This window comes from Meles meles, chromosome 4 (genome assembly GCF_922984935.1).
Source record: "Meles meles chromosome 4, mMelMel3.1 paternal haplotype, whole genome shotgun sequence".
Lineage (NCBI taxonomy): Eukaryota > Metazoa > Chordata > Mammalia > Carnivora > Mustelidae > Meles > Meles meles.
In genome coordinates this window covers 100428636-100449524 of record NC_060069.1, presented here as the reverse complement: position 1 = coordinate 100449524, position 20889 = coordinate 100428636, and the positions used below count along the sequence as shown (strand labels likewise).

Sequence of the window (20889 nt, the reverse complement as noted above, 5' to 3'; positions counted from 1 at the left end):
ATAAAGCAAGATGGAGACATCTCTCCTGGTCATAGTATTTCTAGCTTTTCCAACTGAACATGTGCAGGGGAAAAAAAAGTTCCTTGTGGTTTGTTATTCCAAAATAATAATAGTAAAAAGTGAAAGATTTATGAGATCTGAAGAGAAACCAGAGTATCCAAAATAATAATAGTAAAGCTTTTGGACTATCTCTTTTAGTCAAATGAACTTTCTGACCCAGCATGTGCTAACTCTTTTGTTTGTTTTACTTTCTCTGATAAACATTTTCCTATTCCAAATTCCATTTTCTTTCTCAGAGTTTTGCGATCAGTTGCATGGGACGGATCACTAGAGAACTACATAAAAATAAGAGATTACTAATGGAACTGTAGACTTGCTTTCCTATTCCAAATGTATCATCTTCTAATCTCACTCATCATCCTTCTGTTTGTTAGGGGGCATTTGTGTCTATGCTCATAGCTTCAGGGCCAGCAAGGGAGGGGTCAGATAGCTGACATAACAACTACTACAGAGTCAGGCTCTGATGTGAGCTCTCCTACGAACACCAGGAAGTTGAAACAACTGAGTCCTCTTCAGTTGACCTTAGGATCTTCTCTGGTCTTTGGAAATGCTCCTCTTTCCTACCATTTTATCTCTTCCAAAAATATGTCAGATAAGTATTGTTTCCTGCTGTCGTAGAGAAACCTTTCTGCAACCATTTTTCTTCCTTTAGATTTTGTATCATGTTTTAACCATTCACTCCATCATTTCTCCTGTGTTGTTAGAAATACATTTTCTTTTCCTAGCCTCTCCCTTCTCCCAGCATCTTACCCAGACTCATGGAATTTTTCTTCCTCAATCACTTTTACTAGGGCCATTTTTTAACTGCCATCCATGTTCCAGGATCTTACATCACCTCTGTTCCTTAAGGAGATTTCTGTTCTTTGAATATTCTTACAGTTAATCAGCCAGGGGGAAAATAAAACTAAGCAAAACACAAAATTTTTTTAAAACGTAGAAAAACAACAACTGACAACAAAAAAACACAAGGTAGTTATCAAAAGTAAGCCAGGAGATGGAGAGAGAAATTATTTCATTTGTAAATCCTGCCTTATGCATAGGGATCGAGGGCCTGTGTTTTTGTTTCAGTGACTACATTCTTGTTTTTGTGTAAGTTTACCTTTAATAGTTAAGGTAGATGATAAGGTAAGTCAATGATATTAGAGTTTTCCACTGGAGAACTAGTTGACTTGTTCTCCTGAGTCAGGCCCTACTTTGGCATACTTACTGAAAAGGACTAGGCTGGCATTGGTGACCCCCAGATTGTTGGCAGCCACGCAGGTATAGTTGCCATAGTGCTCCTCAGTGACGTTGGTCACCGTCAGGGAGGACTGGCCCTCCGTGCTCTTAATCTCAAGGCCATTAGCGCTGTTTATCCTGAGTTCAAAAACAGAAGAGTAAAAAGAAACACTGATGAAGACTTAGTGCAGTAACCCCTTTTTCATCATGATACTGGAGGACGTAGAAAGAAATGTAGTAGGTAGAGCTGCTCAATTCCTTGTTTTAATTGTGCAACCCCATATCATCAGAATCAATGTCCATTGGCAGAGAACACTTGGGAATGGATGAGTTTCATCGGGCTTTGATTTCTGCTACAGGTAAGAAAGACATGCAGGTCTTTCTAGAAAAGTTAGGAAAACTTTCTAGGAAACAACCCATTAAGAACCTACCTCCCTCTTTGCATGTAACCTAAATGTCTTCGGGCTTTAGGTTAAGAACTACAGGCCCCAAAGTACTTGATACAGAGATGAGAAAAAGAAGAGTTTAATAGTGTTAACCCACGTCATGACAGCAGAACTTGGTTCTGTCCCCAAGGCCACCTGGTGGAGCAATGGGGGCCCTGCCCATTTGGCACATACCTGGTGTCATCCCGGTACCACTCAAAGTCAGGAGCAGGCACTGCCGAGGCCTCACATTTGAGTGAAGCTTTCCTCCCTGTGGTGGCTTCGTTGCTCTTGGATTCTGTGATAGTGGGAGGATCTGTAGAAAAGACAGGCACACTGTTGACACGAGACTCAGAGGGTGCTGCCGAATTTCCCTGCGAGATGGACTCAGAAAAGATGATCTGATCTGAGAACTGCACAAAAGGAATAGTCTTCAAGCCTCATTTACATGAATTTTGTGATCAGCTGAATGGCACTGATCACTACAAAATGAAATAAAAATAAGGGATGATTAATGAAACCATAGACTTGCTTTGCTTAAATGGGATACTTAATAGGGTTTTATGGCGATGGAATTTAGGATTTCTTTCCCTTCTCCAATAGACTATCAATGGTTTCAAGCATAGATTATAATATTTAGATGGTTTTTTCTTTTCATAAATTCAGAGGTGATACCAAAGGACTTGGGATTTTAAATGTCTAATTTGAACGATTTTTCTTTCTTTTTTTTTTTTTTGAATTTTTAAAAACCTTTATTTCACACTAATTTTAAATTGACAAAACTATTTGCAGGAATAATTCCGAGAATCATTCCCCTGGGCCCATTACTCAGATTCATCCATTTTTTTTTTCCATTTTATTTATTTTTTCAGCGTAACAGTATTCATTCTTTTTGCACAACACCCAGTGCTCCATGCAAAACGTACCCTCCCCATTATCACCATTATTGTTATAGTTTGAGATGGTAGTAAGAAGTCTGGTGAAAGTGATAGAGGATTTAAGTTCTCCCAACATAAGTTCAGCCTGCTATCATTGCAGAGATTCAGAAAAACAAACAAACTAGTGTTAGATGCTGACCTTTTTTCCCTAAGTGTTTCCTTACTGCTAGGACTCAAGTAAATTGTGCTTCTGTGTGTGAGTGTGCAATTGAAGCATACCCTGGTGCAGAGAAGCCTGCCTGGTGTGTCAGTTTTCTGTGCTCGCTGGCAGTTGTACACTTGATATATTCTGCTTAGAGTTGGGTCTGCAAAACTGTAGCAGCCTTGAAATGAGCTCAGAAACACATCTTATATTCTAATTTGCCATGATGCTTTCAAACAATCCTACAGAGGATGGAATAAGCCTTTACAGGTCTGGACGGCTGAGCTGGGGTGGTAGACACAAGCTCTTGCCTTGATGATGCTGTATTTGTACAGGTTATGGACCTTCAAGGAGAAAAGGACTTTTCCGTCCAAAGGTCATTTGGCAGGAAATGGCAAGTTGTCTCTTTGCACAAGTCAAAAATGGACACAAACAATCTATTTAGATTTTGTATAGGAGAAAATTATTTAGGGAAATTAGCAAAGTAAACTCTAGTATGCAAAATTCATTTAAATCTCTGCTCTTCAGCACTTGGTCTGGCTCACTCAGTTTTGATTTTTGTTTTCATATACAAAACTGTTTTCCAAGTTCCCTGCCTATAGAAGACTCTGATCTTAGTTTAAAAGGACCCACGAAACCATGAGGTTAGTCTGCAGTTTTCTCTTCCATTTCATTTTCATAGCAGCTTCGACATCTTGAAATTACTGCCAGAGAGAGGAGGAGTTAAAGCACATTTGGATAAGCATCACTAGCCATATGTAGACAGATGTGCCAAAGTGGGCGGTGGAAATGGCTGTTTTATTTTAGATCCATCTACTCATTTTTGTAAAGACACAAGAAAGTAGCCAGATGAGTGGAAAGAATGCTGGATTGGAAGCTAGAAGTCCTGGAATTTAATTTCAGTTTGGTTGCACGGACCTCCCATCACACAGTTTATCTTACTGAGCCTTGGTTTTATTACCTATAAAGTGAGGGAACCACACTTTAATGACTTCTACTAACCCTTCCAGCTTTAAAAACAAAAACAACAACAACAACAAATCCAAAAAACAGTTCTAGTCAAAACTGCCCATCCTTCACAAATGGGCAGTTGGTATCATTATGATCCAAGTGTATGTTCCTATACATAACTCATTTAACCCTTAAATTATTAACTTTTAAAATTATAGCTTATTTATCTGTTCCATGAGTTAGGAGTCAGGATTAACAGTCAGAAACAGGAAACCTGAGGTCAGATTTTGACTCTTCTCTTAACCAGAACTATGGCCTGCCCAAGTGTCTACACCAGTTTGAACTTTTTCTTTCTCTTCTTTTGAAAGAAGGAGTTAGCTTTAAATGATCTCCAAGGTTCCACTTAAAATTCTTTCATTTGGTGATTGGCTGTACGGATCATTAGAACACATTAGTTCAAAAGATAATGGAATAATTGGTGGTAGTGGTGCTGGTGGAGGAGGTATTTGTATAGAGATGGGGCACTGAACAGAGGTTAAGAGCTTGGATTTAATGTTTGATAGACATGAGCTCAAATCCAGGCTCCATACCTCACTGTCCTTCCTCATTACAGAAGATCGTGCTTTGTCCAGAGTCACTCTGCCTCACCTTCCTCAAATGAGGATGCTGGAACCAGAGGCAGGGAGGTCCACTTGGAGAGTACTGAAGGAAACCAAGATAGCCTGCACTAGGTTTGTGATAAAGGGGATGGAAGGGAAAGGACAGAATTGAAATTGAGAGATATGAAGCCTCAGAATTGACAAGAACAGATATGAAGGATGAGGGAAAGAAAGAGCAATGTCTAAGGTAACACCCAAGTTTCTGGGTTGGGGATTTAATGATGCCATCTACTGCGAAAAGATCCATAAGCAGAGAAATAGATGGCCATGAACAAATACTAGTTTCCCATCCTTATCTCTTCACTGTAGTAGGTTCTGATGCTGCCAATGACTCCATAATTTGTAGCATGCTGGCCAAAGAGATAATCTTGCTTATGATTCTATTGACTTGTTTAATTTCTCAGTGTTTAAAAGGGGTTTGTGAGTTTCTGGATGATTATGAGTGACAAACTCTTAATGATGACTACCTTTTTGCTAAACCAGCCCTAGCCTGGGTCTGACTCCATACTTTCCATCACCTCCACCTCTGACACTCATGTCTGTGGCAACTCGACATAATAATGACATGGTACATGGACCCCAGCTCCTCCACCATGGGATGAGGAATCCATCTTGTGGGAGAGTTCTTCCTCACTCTGGATGTTTCGTTCTATGTGGTGGGAACTTATTTAGTTTACCTCCTTGTTCTGAGACTCACAAGGAAGGAATGATTTTGACTGAAAAGTCTGGAAAGAATAAATGAGATTTCTTTGGCCCATCTCTTTCCTTGCTTCCTTTTGGGACCAACCTTCTGGCAGGGAACAGAGGTTCTCCTCTGCTTCTCCACACTAAACTCTAATTCGGGCTCTCTCCTTCCTGCTCTCAGGTGAGTAGGCCTGCCCCATTTCAAGGCTGCTATGATTTGAGAGATAAGTCCCCCACACTAAGTACCACCACTAACCATCTTAATCTCTAAGAATGGAGGCAATTGGGCCTCTCATACTTCTCCTTTACTTATTTCTCCATTAGTTTAAACCTGAAAAACTATGTAGTAAGTTACTTGTTAGCTCCTCAGAGACACCAGGATGGGAAAGGTGATAGCGAATTAGGGTTGAGCACTTTTAGGTGTATTAATTTGAGGATAGGATGACCCTGGTCAATTACAAAGGCCAAACACTTGCTTCTCTCCTTGAAAATCTAGGATGTTTCTCCTACCAAGGTAAATTCACAGATAATGATAAATGTACAAAGAAGTCATTGTTTCTAATATTCCTCAGATGACACAACGGTGCAGTTCTGTTCATTCATGGCTTATTGGAATGAACATTTCAAAATTCATTTGTAATGAATTTTGTATAGGTGAGGCTAAGAAAAATTATTACAAATCACATTGCAGCATGCCTAGTATAGTTAAAATAATAGATGTCCCTGCTCAAAATATTGTTATGATAAAAATGTGGCTTAATAAAAATTCTGCAGAGTTCATTGTTATTCTTTATGTGATTTTGGAATAGCCTACAATTTTCAAAAGACTCTTCCAGTCTTTATTACTTCAAAATGCTGGGTTCTGAAAATATTAATAAGGACTTTCTTCCTCTTAAATCACCAACAACAAGAGTTTTTCAATTGGAATGAATAGGATAACAGTTACAGTGGTCTAGCAAACAAAACATCATTCTTTTAATCATCCTAATTTTTGGAATAATATAAAAGAACAAAATTCTTAATAAAGGTCTCAACTTGTGGGCATTTACCATGTGTCAGCACTCTACTAGGCTTTCAGTATTCTTTTCATCCAAATAATAGCTTTTGGACATAAGGCTTATTAACCCTAGTTTTTGAGAAGACAGACCTACACAGGGTTAATAACTTGTCCAAATTCACATAGCCAGCATTTGATGGAGTCTAGATCTGAAACCATGTTTTGAAGCCTATGCTCTGAACCTCTCTGGGCTTCCATTTCAATGAGCTCCTCTAAAAAGAAATGAATTCCTAATAGGGACAAATAACCAGTTAGGGGAACATGTTGGTAGTTTAAAAGGTAAATGTTCTATTTCTATTATTAAAAGGTACCAAAAACCGCACAGCATGCAGTGACCTCAGGGGTATACACCCGCAGTAGAAATCAGGAGCTGTGGGCTCAGTTTCTGCCTGTGCCATTTAGGTTGTCATCACCCAGGGGTGACATGTTGATCTCCCGGGGTCCCCCACGTATAAATGGTGCTGATGACCCTTGTGATCTGTCTCACAGGTTTGATGTAAAGATCAAACGAAATCATGTATATGAGAGCATACTTAGCACCTGAAGTGATTACGTTTATTATTAATATTGTTGCTATCATTTGATATTTATTACTTGTATTTCTATTATTCACATGGTGTTTTGGAAGGAAAGAGGGCTGTGGAGTTAGACCTGAGTTAGAATCCCAACTCTTCTTACCACTCACAAGTTCTTTGATTTTATGGCCAAGAATGCTTATATTCTCTGAGCTCTGTTTGTGTCCTCTCTGTAAGAGGGATGATTTGATTATCTTTCGGGGTTAGTGCGCAGTGGTGCACCAACAGAGCAGTGGCAGAGAATAGAGGCATTAAGAAAGGCACTATCTTTAGAGAATTTAGAAACAATAAGAGAATGAACTCAAAGTAATCTTTTTTTTTTTTTTTTAATCACTATGTCCCAGAAATAGTAAACTTAACATAGTAAATAATGTCAGTGATAAAGTAAATACCTCCTTGCTGGGGTAGTTCGGGCCCAGTACACCTCCCTCCTTGGTTAGCCACTGTCAATGTCATGATTACAGTGACTCATACAAACCTCTAGCACAATCTTGGTACTCTGAAGGAATTCAGAAAATCATGGTTCTTGTTCACATAGCAAAGTTATGGTAATAGATTGTAATACTTTAGATTCATACTATTTTCTCTGGGGGTCCCATAATGGAATCATAAGCATGAGGACATATCTTTACTGACACCATGCCAAATATAAGAATAAACTAGAGGTTGGCATGGAGAATGCATAGCTGTAGTTATGAATATCCAGAGAAAGTAGCCAGTCTGATTCCATAATGAGCAGTCATTTTCCTGAAATCTCATTAGGTGATTTTTGAATCAAAGCACTGAGTTAAATGCAGTTAAAATGCTATATATTATCTGGAAACAAAGGATGTCTCTGGTCCCAATGGTAGATTCTATGGCAACTAACCTCTGCCTCCTCTAACAAATGGCTATCAAAGGTTAAGGGTGAGCCTTAGAAATGCCAGCATCCATAACCCCCCCCCCCCCCCAGCCAATCTGTGTTGAATTCCTTAGTTCTGGACATCAGTGTGGAGGCAGAGCTGAGTTCACATGGAGACAAGTAGAGGGAGAAAGAAGTTATAGCTTGGTAGTGTGAACCTAGTTGGAGACATCATTGTTGGAAGGTGGAAAGCAGGAATCTTAGCTGGTTAATGGGATGGAGGGAAGCCTTGAGAATTGGGGGCAGCTTTGGAGACATATTTCTGCAGAACTAGGAAAAGAGTTCAGTGTGAGGAGAATCCAAATAAACTTAACAGTCTGCATTTATTGAACGTTGAATATGCACTCGATATGATCTTCAGGATACTGGGCACTAGGATGAGGTAAACCCATAAGCAGCTACTTTTAATCCACTGTGAGAACTGAAATTGAGGCAATCTGTCAGGAAAGGACAGTTGTCTCTAGGGATGGTACCTGGAAGAAATAAACAGCTGTGCTGTAAGTAAGACACAGGAAACCAGAAGTCCTGTCTATTGTGCTAGGAATAAGCTTATTTAGTTGAAGAGATTTCAAGTCAATAATTTAGCTTCTGTAAACTCCAGGACCTCTCACTACTTAGAAAATAGATGTTGCATGTCAAATGGCTATATGCAATGCTATAAACCAACTGTGAAGAAGGATTATCCAAGAGAAGTACAAAGGAGAGAGCGTAGAATCCAGCTTGTGAGGTAAGCAGGGGAAACTGTTATGTCTACATCTTTTACTTACTGCTCTAACTTCTCAGTGTCCAGCAACAAATATCTGTTGGCAACTGAGTAAATGAATCAATGAAATGCTCATAGGAGAAAATTACCAGCATTGGAATTTTTTTCCAGTGCTCTGTTTCATTATAATAAGCTATTTAGTCATTATTTATCTTAGCCATCCTGATCCCTGAACTAATTCCAAACCCCGAGTTTTGAAAAGGAAGAGGAATCACTTTAAATAATGTGACACTTTCACCGTACATAGGCTTAGATGAAGTGACGCAGGTAATACTGGGTATTTCTTGGTAGGAACACGTTTTGCTAGCCAGACCTGGTTCTGTAATTCAATCCCAAGACTTCATCTACTTAATACAACTACATTGACATAGGACAAATTGCACGAACAGTCCAACAGGTACATGGCTAGTTGTTCTAATGTGATACAAACCCAGCTGATGAAGTGCTGGTTAAAAAAAGGTGACTTGAGTTTGGAGAAATGTGAAGAGGGCAGACCTTACCTGTGAGTTTTTTACCTACTCACTCAGTCTACATTCACTGAGCAATTTTTATAAGGTCAGGTATGTGCTAGGTGCTGCTGGTTAGGGCATCCATTCTGTGTGTTTAACTAAGCTCATTATAAAGCTCCGTGTAATTTGTTTTTAGACATCTTCTCAGAATCTTGAGGTTCTGTCTATATTCTTCCATGGTTCACGCATCACTAGGAAAAGCTCACATCTTCATAAAAGCTTTTTCTTAAAAATTATCAGTATTTTCTTCTGCTCTAAGTTACACTGTGAGGACCTTCAAGAAGGAGCAATGTCAGACTAATTGCGCTAATAATAATAGGGCCCGGGCGGCTGGCTTTGATCTTGGGAACCATCTGCAATGCAGACCACTTTGATGTTTCACACAATGGAAGCATAAATATTTTCTATGTGCTCCATGATTGGACTTTCAGAAATCTAATTAAGATGAAGGTCAATTAAGAGAAAAGGAAATCTTAACTCTAAAAGTCAGAGAAGAGGTGGAAGAGGATGGCATGGCTGTGTGTACATAAAAGAACCTAACTAACCTAATTATAAACTTATATAAACACCCACAGAAATTGCCTTTCATGTGAAAAAAAAGATCCTAAAGCATTTTATAACACCAAGATCATTAATGTGTCTTTGAAACACACCCAGCACTGAAAAAGAATAGTAATACTGGCATTTCAAAACTCTATTACTAAAAAAAAAAAAAAAAAAAAAAAAAAAAAAATCACAGGCAGCTACAGGATAAAAGCACTTCAGAGCTCATCAAATGTACCCCTTGCTTCTTGGAAATGATTGCCATAAGTGTCTATGGCAGAGTCCTATGTACTGGATTCTTCTGGGTGTGGGGTGAAGGAGATTTCACTGTCTCAGAAGGCTGCAAGGTTAAAGCAGGGAAATGGGAATGGAGCAGCCTGGCCTAGACCAAGTTTCCTCAGCTTTCTATGCCTCAGTTTCCAAATTCATAAAGTCGAACTGATGATGTTTATCTCATGAGTTTACTGTGAGAATTAAATGCAATTCCATTAGTCCAGTGTTGCACATCGTAGGTACTAAGAATTGAAAATGCCTTCTCTTCTTCTTCCTCCTGAGAATATGGGCTTTAGAATCAAATGGGCCAGAATCTGAATCCACTTTCTTACACTTGCTTCCACATTGGAAAGACAATTTTACTTCCTTGGGCTTCAGAGTCTTAAACCCTAAAATGGAGTCAATTCGATCTACCATGACAGTGAATTTGTATAGAATTGCTGGTATACAGGTGACTTCATGGAGGGCTTAAGATAATGGAAAGTAACTCATCATGGTCTAAACTATATTTTCAAATATGGGTTAATGTGTTTGTGCATGTGTCTTATGTGTGTTATATGTGCAGATATATGTATGGGTGTGTAGGGTATGTGTTTGCATGTCTGTGTGTGTGCACCAAATGCATAGGAACTATAAGGATGTTCCTTCGTCCCTGTCACTAGCCACAATTGTGTGATGAGGGAACTTGAATTTGAATGATGTGAAAATTCACTCCTAACTGAACAGGGTAAACGAATTCTCTTTATTCCTTTGCTGGGTGACACGCATCATATGGATCCACCCCCGCCCCCTGTCTTTTTGAACTACATCTAAGGATCCTTTCATCTGTGAAGTTCAAAGTATGCCCATTACCTATGCATCTTAGTGAAATCTTCGTCTCTAATGCCCATACTTTGGGACAAATAGATAACCAAACTAATTTATCAGGTATCCCTTGTAGCTGTCAGGGACATCGGATACCTGACCACAGTGACTTAAATTTGTTCTCAAGGCCAATTAGTTAAATAGCAGAGGAAGGGTTATTGCATTCTGATAAACAATGCAATAAGAGAAATTCCAGTTGAAGCAAGAATTGAATTGTTTCTTTTTCCAAAGTGGTGTGACCTTGTTCTCCACAAAGACCAAAATAGTGAGTGCCAGAAATGCCGGGGCTGTCTGATCATGTTTTCTTAATTCTGTCGTCCCAGTAAAAGACAGACTGTATTGTTAAATGCATTATGGGTTATATTTAGAGTTGGTAGAGTTGATTTCTCTCATTCAAGGGCCAAGTCCTGTCCTTGGATGCGTCCAATGTATAAATGTGCATCCCTGACCTGAGGAGCATCTGCTTGAAATGCAATGTTCCTTTGCTAATGGGATCTTTAGAGCTTGCTTGTGGTGGAGGTGGGCCCTGGGCACACAGCACCTGCTGGCTTTTGCCATACTCACAGTTCACAGTGACCTTCACTTGTCTGACATCCGCCGAGGAGACTTCATTGGCAGCTTTGCACTCATATTTCCCTGACTGCTCCCTGGTGATGCCAAGAATCTCCAGATATTCTTCCTCTCCTTCAAACTCTCTCCCTGAAAAACAGAGATTTGCATGGTTGTTTTTTAGGTCTCAAATATGCAGTAGAACACCTATGTTTTCTTTTCAGAAGTAGTAAATGCACACGACTTTTTAATAATTTGACAATGCGCTTGTCTGAGGTCAGGTCCCACAGAAGCAGACCCCAAGACAAAAAGTCACGTGAATGTGATTACAAAAGGAACAATCTCAGGAAAACCCATGAGGGGAGTGGGAAAATGGGACCTGAAAGAGAAAGAAGCCAAGAGAGGGTGCAGGTCACATCCCTCAAAGGGTAACTTGGTTTAATCCATCAGGGAGCTCTGGGGAGTGCACATATCCCACTGAAACTTGTCCTGACTGAGCGTCAAGAAGCTGAAGTGTTTATGCATCTACACCCATTAGTCACTGGCTAAGGGTTCAGAACATGTGGGAATTGGGCACAGAGTTGTAAGGGTTCAGAGGGGCTACTGTCAAAGCTCTGTTTCTATTAATTACACCATGTGGCAAAGCACACTTCTGGCCAAAGCTGTTATTAGGAAAAGTGGTTTCCTTTTGAGAAACTCAGTCTTCTCCCTCAGATTATGTGGAATTCCGTTTACAAAGGTCATGTTCAAGACCCTGTCTTGCAGCTATGTTTTCCGTGCTCGGTGTCAAACTACTTCGTCACTGAGACTTTCATTCAGGCCAGGATCCAGATCCACGAGGAGGTGCTGCTGCTGCTGTGCTTTGTGACAGACTGTGGTAGGGAGCTCAGTGTCCCTGGCTTCATCAGTTGGTATTAAGGCTCTGGAGGTCCTTTTTGGAAAGTTCCAGGAAGTTGGATGTCCCCATTTAGTAATGAATTTAGTCATGAACTTTCAAGACAGCCAGGTTTGTTTAATTCCCCTCCTGTGGAGTATAATTGACTAAATAACTTTCTTCTTGGAGAGGGGTTGGGGTAGGAAGAGAAGGAATAGGAAGCGGGAAGAGAAGGAATAGGAAGCGGGAAGAGAGGAAAAGGAACCAAGGGAAAAGAAGGTGAAGGGGAAAGGGGACTGAGCAGGGGAAGAGCTTGGCCAGCAAGGCCTCCTGACTTTAACTCCAGCTAAACTGAGCCCTCTTTACACCAAATTACAAAACCCCATTGTTGTTGGGTGAGGATAAAGCAGCTGGGAAGGGTGCAAAAGGACACAGTCCTGTCCCGTGAAGAAATCTTGCTCTTGGTCATCCCACATTAAATAGTACCAATTAATAGCTTGGCTCAAATGCCACAAGCTGTTTTCCTTTTCTGGAAATTCCCCAATGGCTAAATCAACACAGCAGACAGCTAGCACAGAGACATATTCACTGTCTAAATATGTCAGCCAAGCCTGCTAACTAGGATCCCAATAGAACACAGGGCCTCTTTGATAACATCCTATAACACAACTGTCAGGACTGTTCCAAGCTTCAAGTATTCTGTCAATTGTCATTATCACTAGTGTTGAGGAAACTATGCGATCCCAACAATAAAAGGCAGAAGTTATACAGAATTATCTGGTACTGGAGTCCTGCACATTATCTAGCACATGTTTCTACTGAAAATGTTTAAGAATTAGTCTATTAAGGAAATAGCTGCCTATTATCTATGAAAGATTAATTTTTTCCCCTGTCTGTGTTTTCACCCATTTTCTTCTCCACATTCAGGGAAGCAGCCCTACCTGACTTCACATGCCACAGAAGTAGAACGTAGTAGGAAAGAAAACAGAAATCTTAGGAAGTGTACTAGTCCACTGTGTTGGATGAGCTGGGAAGAATTTGGGCTTAGAGGAAAAAAAAAATTCTTTCCTGCATACTGAGAGCTGTGTCAACTAATTGATGCTAGAATCTTACAGCTAAATGCAAATACCTTGAAGATAAATGGCAATGTTGACAACTCCAGGCCAAAATAGGTGTAAACTCATTAAGAAATCTGGAGTGCCTGGGTGCCTGGGTGGCTCACTGGATTAAGTGTCTGCCTTCGGCTCACATCATGATCCCAGGGTCCTGGGATCGAGTCCTAAATCAAATCAGGTTCCCTGCTCAGTGGGGAACCTGCTTCTCCTTCTGCCCCTCCCCTCATTGTGTGCCCTCTCTTTCTCTGTCTCTTGCAAAAATAAATAAATAAAGTCTTTTTTAAAAATCTGGAGAGCAGAGGTGGAATTGATAGTAAGACAACATTACTGATTTTAAGAATATGGTGGATTATAATAAAATAAGAGTTTGGTTCAGTTAGTAAGGTGTCCATTAGTTGGTTAGTTCGGTTCTGTTAGCAAGCTAGTTAGTTAGTTCGGTTCAGTTAGTTAAGTGGCTCAGTTAAGTGTCTGACTCTTGTTTCTGCTCAGGTCTTGATCTTAGGGTCGTGAGATGGAGCCCACAGCAGGTTCCATACTGAGCACCCCTCTGCCCCTCCGTCACCCCTCCCCCTGTTTGTGTACTCTCTCAATAAAAAAATTAAAAAAAAAAAAGAAGTGTTCAGAATGATTTCTGAATGGTGTAGGATTTCTGCCTTGCTGGGGCCCCATACCCATCAACCTCATTCCTGGGTAGGTCCTGAGATGTGAGTGAAAGAGAGAACCAATGCAGTCTTCTTAAAGATGGTCAACAATGCTGAATTCTTTTTGATTCACATAACATACCTAGAAATCGTGGGTAGTGAATCCCTACCTTGCATTTAGAATTTCTAAAGAATATGAACCTGTTCCAGGAGAGGGAAGATGACTGTTAGCGGTACCAACTAAGGCCGGATCAGTTTGGGAAGATGGCAAACCTATGAGGATAGACACTAAAGTGGCGTTTATTGGGTTTTTGGACCTAGGATTCTTACACGCTAATATAGGTATTAATAATCCCACTTTTTCTGGTAAGCTGATAATAAAACAGAGCGTCATGTGATGAATTTTCAATTCCATATGTCCAGGAAAAATCTCTCCCAATACCACTGAAGACAAAGGGGATTTTCTCTTACGTGCCCCATCCATAAGGCAGGAAGATCATTTTGCTTCTCCCTTGACAGCTCTCCTCTCTGACAGCTGCTGTGTTCCCCAGCACACATGGTCAGAGCTATTTCAGTAGACTGGGGAGTCTCAGTGTACAAACAAAATACAGGTAAGAGAAGATAGACGGTCTTCCTCCAACCAACAACTTGATAAGAATTTAAAGTATTAAACAACACCTCTGGGCCTTTCTTGTCATCCTTCCTTTGTCTCTTGGGTCCTTCAGTTGAAACTCTTATACTTCCTGGCACTTCTTTTTAATGTTGTTGTTGTTGTTGTTGTTGTTACTCTTATTCTTGAGAGAGAGCAGGAGCATGGGGAGGGGCAGAGGGAAAGGGAGAGAGACTCGTAAGCAGGCTCTGCACCCAGCACAGATCCTGACATGGGGCTCCATCCCAGGACCCTGAGATCATGACCTAAGTTGAAATCAAGAGTTCCACACTTAACCGACTGAGCCATCCAGAGTCTCATGGCACTTCGTGATAGTCTACTTTTCTTACACCCATAGGAGACTCTGCCCACAACACTTCCCTTGAGCATTTCTTCTTAAGCCACAGTGATCTGAGAGGAAATGGGAGCTTTTCTGTTGCACAGGATTTGGCACAGATTAGTTTGTTGAGTTAGCTGAACTAAATTAAGAGACACAAATAGAAATTAGAGTCAGATTCAAGACATCATATAACTTAAGAGAATGAAGTATTGAAAGGTGGCTCGGTAATTCTCTAAGAGAAGCTGGTATATCAATCCACTCCTTTTGATGTTCCTCACAGAACATGTTTTCACTGGGAGAGAAAGAGTGTGCCGAGTCCTCTGCTGTTGAAAAGCTGGACAGGGCATCTCTGGCTGTGCCCTGAGGATGTATTTGCTGTGTGTAGTTATTTCACGAAAGGATGTGGCGAGGGAACCTGAGTGTCTCGGTCGCTTATGCATCTGCCTTCAGCTCAGGTCATGATCCTGGGGTCCTGGGATTGAGTCCAGCATTGGGCTCCCTGCTCAGTGGAGCCTGCTTCTCCCTTTACCCCTCCTCTCTGCTTGTGCTCTCTCTCAAATAAATAAATAAAATCTTAAAAAAAAAAAGTGTGGCAATACCAACAGAGCCCCTGAGCGGAAACCGTCACCATGACACACCTTTTATCTGATCAAGTGCAATTTTTTGTTCAAAGGATGGAGTACATGTTGTTCACCTTGAGTCAGAATTCTTTTTTTTTTTTTTAAGATTTTATTTATTTATTTGACAGAGAGAGATCACAAGTAGGCAGAGAGGCAGGCAGAGAGAGAGGGGGAAGCAGGCTCCCTGCTGAGTAAAGAGCCTGATGCAGGGCTCCATCCCAGGACCCTGAGATCATGAACTCCCAGGACCCTGAGATCATGACCTGAGCTGAAGGCAGAGGCTTAACCCACAGCCATCCAGGCACCCCTTGAGTCAGAATTCTAAAATGGGCTCAGATCCTCTTGCTCCTCTCCCTTTACCCCCCCCCCCCCCATATCTGACCCCCTCTGGTCACTTTCTCCCTCCTTTCTTTCTGTTCACTCTGACTAGCTGCTCTCAACCCAAGGGTCCTGCTGCCATTTCCCCCTACTCTCAACCTCAAGAAGGCTTTCGGGCCAGAGCATGACTTTTGACCTCTTGCGAAGTTCTCTGGCTGAACACAGCCCTCTGGCTACACAGCCCTCTGGCTACAACGTGGGCTCTTCTCTTGTTCCTGCTATGTTCTGCCCTGGCATATATGTTTACTTGAAATGCAAATTTCAATATTTTGGTATTTTAAACATCTCAACCTATTTCCACAAGCCTGCTCACGTCGCCGAGTGTTGTATTTATTCTGGTATTTGGTGTTTAGTTTAAATCTCCCTCTGCTTAATGTGCTTTTGTGTCTCCTGGCAATTTTCAGCTACCGGGCTAAATAACTTCTCGTCTTCCTCAGTGGGTGCGCCTTTCAAACTCTTGCACATAATTAGCATATCCCCTCGTAGTCACTGTTTACTCAAATTGTACATATTAGTTCTTTCAATATTTCTTTATAAGTCAGAAAGAAGGGCCTAGAGCTAACGGTGAGAGGAAAGTGTTCTCTTCTGTGTTCCCTAATGTAGAAGCAAATCAGCCAGGAATCACGCCAATTAAAGTATGCCAGGTGCCACTGTCTTAGCAACTTCGGAATATTGTGCTTTGGTGAAACTTGGGGAGTTCACATCCAAAACGTTGATTGATGCGGATTTCCAAGGTCAACCAGGCATTTGGAAGCAAGCGGCCACTTGAAATTAAATACATTTCCCTGGCACCGCGCTCTCTCTCCTTCTCTCTTTCTCTCCTTCCTCTCTCTCTCCCCACCCCACCCTGCCCTTCCCACATACACTTGTGCATACAGACAAATAACAATTTATTCACATTTAACCATTCACTTGAACTTTTAGGAAACAGCATGCAAATTCACGAACACCCAAATATTTGCTTACTAAACAGAACAGGCCTATTCTTGAAAATTCCCCAGAGAGGACAAGTGCCCTATTTGAGATTTAAAAAAAAAAAAAAAGACTACTATCCTAATAGTCATCATGACATCTTTCTTTTTCTTTATTTGAGGTACAAGAAATAGCATTTAGAAAAGCTGTTAAACTTTGAGCATTTTATGACTTTCAAAAAGTCATAAATGAATCTTTGAATTCCAAAGGTTCAAACATGCTAGGAAAGGGAGAAATCATTTTCCCCCGCTCTTCTGAGAAGAGTCTTAGTATACATCTCTGCAGATCATTCCTTCACAGAAGGGAAGGTGGGTTTGAAATGGGATTGACATTCTCTTTACTCTCTTAAATTTGAATATTTACAAGTGGATGTGAATAGATTAGCTTTAACACAAACACACATACAGATTAATGAAAAGCAAAGGAATGGAGCTTGTATTGTAAGGTACATGTGTGCTCGAATGTGTGTGTTTGTGTGGGCCTGTGATTGGAAAGAAGAGTGAACAGGGTGAGCAAAAGCAAGCTATGAACTTCTACCTCTAAAAATAAAAGAAAAAAGGATTGCAAATCAGTGATGCCATTTGAAGTTTCCTGTGCTAACTTCAAATGCTGTAACAAGTTTCTGTTCTTACAATACGTTTCATGTTTTCTTTTTTTTTTTTTCTAAGGACATACTCACATGTTCCTGTCTTTGCTTCCTTCCCTTTTTTTTTTTTTTGCACATCATATTCTATACAAACATGCTTAAAAAAATGGAAGAGAGAGAAAAAAAAAAACACAAGAAATCTAAAAAGAAATATGCCTGGGATGGGATTCTGTTTGTATTTCCAGCCATGTCTCTCTCTAGACCCTTTGAAGTTTTGTTTCTCAGCTTCACATCCCAGCTGAGAGATCCTTTAGCATTTGACAGTGTTTCTGACCAAAGGTTGAAACAGCTTCTCATCCCCACCTCTCACCGCCCATCATGGGAGGATTGAGGGGGCTGGTAAATGATCCATGACTGAAAGAAGACAGGGGTGGGGGCAGACACATTCGTCAGAAGCAGCAATCATAAGAGAATAAGGGGACACCGGGAGGAACACTGCATTGGAGACATACAATGATGATACAATAGGGATGATTTTAAGGAAGAGTTCGAGGATGGTAATGAAAGAGAGAGCTCTCTAGAGAATGAGGCATTTGACTATTGAGATATTTGAGCTACATGGAAGGGAAGGGGTTGGTTACCCTGCTGTAGAAATGTTCCCCATTTGAATAGGAAGACACAACAGGGTGTGGATTATGCAGATTGGCCCCATGCCTTCAGCAGCCCCAAAGGGTGTAGTTAGTACCCAGAAACCAGAGGCAAGCACAATGCCAGGAAAGATTCACAACTGGCTTTGGCTCTATGAATGAGCATGAGCCAAATGAAGAAGAACGCCCTGGCATTATTTTTTCTTGGCATCCGGAGAAACCCAATTCATTATGGATTGCATTTTTTGCTTTCACATAAAAAAATCAGCTAGTTGACAGTTTGAGCTCAGCATCCAACCGGAAGCCACCATCTCCACATCCTTTTTATTCCTGGGGCATGACATTCTGTAATTGTACTCCTACTTAACCGTGTCAGTTTTTAGAAACCGTTCTGCCCTTCTAAATGCTAGGCTTGAAATCAGGATTCCCTATGTTCCATTTTTTATGAGGGGAACTGTATTGATAAGAGCAAATCTTCCACTGTAGGGTCCACATCTGGTTTTGCTCATCATTGTACCCCTCCCCAGCAGGGTACGCAGCACAACGCTGGATGCTGGGGTGCTTCCGGAAATATTGCAGAGTGACCGTCGACAGAGCTAGCACTTAATAAACATGTACATGGCACGGGACTAGGTGGCTCAGATATTATCTCATTTAATTCACAATACTGCATTCCAGTGCTTACTGATGAGGAAACAAGGGAATCCAGGTTTAGAGAAGGCTCTAAAGAACTTGCCCCGGTATACGGTGTTATTAAAGAGAGCTGAGGTTTGAACCAGTCTGTGGGCTTTTGGAGCTCAGGTTCCCAATGAGTCGTGTCTGCTTTTATCATTACAGAGCTGTGAGATGCTGTCATTAGCTGGTCTCTCAGCTCTCAGAATCTGCTCTGTTTCTGTCTACTGAGTATAAAATGGGAGTTTGAGAATGGATAACAGGGAATTTCCAAAACCATACAGCTCAGTTCTAGATGAAGCAAGTAAAAGACAGCCTTCAGGGGTGCCTGGGTGGCTCAGTGGGTTAAGCCTCTGCCTTCACCTCAGGTCATGATCTCAGGGTCCTGGGATCGAGCCCCATATCGGGCTCTCTGCTCAGAGGAGAGCCTGCTTCCCCCTCTCTCTCTGCCTGCCTCTCTGTCTACTTGTGATCCTCTGTCTGTCAAATAAATGAATAAAATCTTTAAAAAAAGACAGCCTTCAATTTTTATAAGGTTTTTCCACTTAACTTCTTTATTGAAAGAATCTAATGAAGCAATATATGAGAAAAGAACCCTGATAATTTAGAAGTTTAGCACCACCTGCTTACATACATGGGCCCCACCAAAGCCACGGGTGCACACATAAGCCAACAGACCGCAAAGGAGCTATAGGAATAGTACGGAAGGGACTTCTCACATTAGGAAAGACTTACTGGGAGGAGTGAGTTTTCAGGAAGCTGGAAAACACAAGTGCAGAAAATCAGAGCTGGCAAATTGTGAAAGGGTGTGGCAGTCTGGTGAGCCTGCTTGAAACAGAGTTTTCCATGTAGGAGAAACGAGCAGCATGATGTGAGAGGTGGTGTGAAGACTCGGGATTTACGGTGTTTGGTATCTCTGCATCTCAAGGTCCAATGCAGCCTTCCAGAATCCACAAGATACTGAGTAAGATGGCATTTTTTAGAATTCTTTTTTTCCTTCCTTCCTCCTTCCTTTTCTCCTCCTTCCCTCCCTGCCTTTTGCTTTTGTCCTTCCTTCCTTCCCTCTTCTCTCTCTCCTTCCGTCTTTCTTACTTCCTCCCTTCTTTCCTTACTTCCCTACCTCCCACTCCTTCTTTCTTTCATTTCTGGAGGAATGATAGATTCCATTTCTTCTTTCTTACATTTCATTTCCGTGTATAAGCATGGAATCCCATGGACATTCTATTTGTCTAAAGTCCTTTTGGGCACCTGGGTGGGTTAAGCATCTGACTTTTGATTTGGCTCAGGTCACTATCTCAGGGTAGTGAGATCGAGTTCCACATCGGTTTCTTTTTCTCCCTCTCCCTCTGCCCCTCCCCCTGGTCCAGCTCGCTCTCTGAATAAATAAATAACTAAATAATCTTTTTTAAAAAAATGAAGTCTTGGGGCACCTGGGTGGCTCAGTGGATTAAGTCGCTGCCTTCGGCTCAGGTCATGATCCCAGGGTCCTGGGATGGAGCCCCGCATCGGGCTCTCTGCTCCGCAGGGAGCCTGCTTCCTCCTCTCTCTCTGCCTGCCTCTCTGCCTTCTTGTGATCTCTGTCTGTCAAATAAATAAATAAATAATATTTTAAAAAAAAAAGAAGTCTTTTTTATATCAATACCACTTACACTCAGTACCAGCTACTTGGCGCTAAATCCTACATTGTATTGTGCTAAGCTGCCCTGTGAACTGCTGTTGAAAGTGGGGATGGTTCCGCAAGGATGTCAGATAGTCATCATCAATCCTGACTAATTGGCAGTGGCTGCTGGGAGGATGATATTGAGAAGCAATCGGAGGCAGAGTCTGGGCTCAGTGGGAGAGAGTGACAATGTCTGTGAGCGCGGAAGAAGGGAATGTGTGCCACACTTGGACTTTCATTTGTCTGGGGCCTCCTGTCGTCCATTTGAATTTTCTTCAGCATGAACTGTATTCTAAGGCGGCGTGTATGTCGAACGCTAAGGACTTCCTGGGTTTGAATGCAACTGGCACCACGTGGGGGTATTAGGAAGGAGTGCTTAATCTTGAGTAGAGATAATGAGTTCCATTCTTCACCTGGTTGGTATCAGGTTTTCTTGGAACATCCTGGAGAATACATTCCTCAGGCACCCAGAAACACAGAGTTCCTAAGAGACTGGGGCTACACGCAGAATAAACGTGTACTCTATACATCAGCGGGAATTCAGACCACCGTAGGAGAGACTGCACATTTGTATGACATAGCATGATGTCATAAAAAACTGGGACTCACTGTCTTCATTTTTAT

The 20889-nt window shown here is 41.3% G+C and overlaps 1 protein-coding gene across 3 annotated transcripts in view; it reads right to left on the bottom strand.

Moving 5' to 3' along the window:
• Window positions 1-20889, bottom strand: part of LOC123940512 (limbic system associated membrane protein) — a 675683-nt gene that overhangs the window by 39540 nt on the left and 615254 nt on the right. For all 3 annotated transcript variants that reach the window (XM_046003374.1, XM_046003375.1, XM_046003376.1), the window contains exons 4-6: window positions 11127-11261; window positions 1899-2019; window positions 1268-1416 (exon numbers count right to left, since the gene is read on the bottom strand). In XM_046003374.1, the coding sequence (XP_045859330.1) occupies window positions 1268-1416; window positions 1899-2019; window positions 11127-11261 (405 nt within the window). The remainder of the gene's footprint in view (window positions 1-1267; window positions 1417-1898; window positions 2020-11126; window positions 11262-20889) is intronic.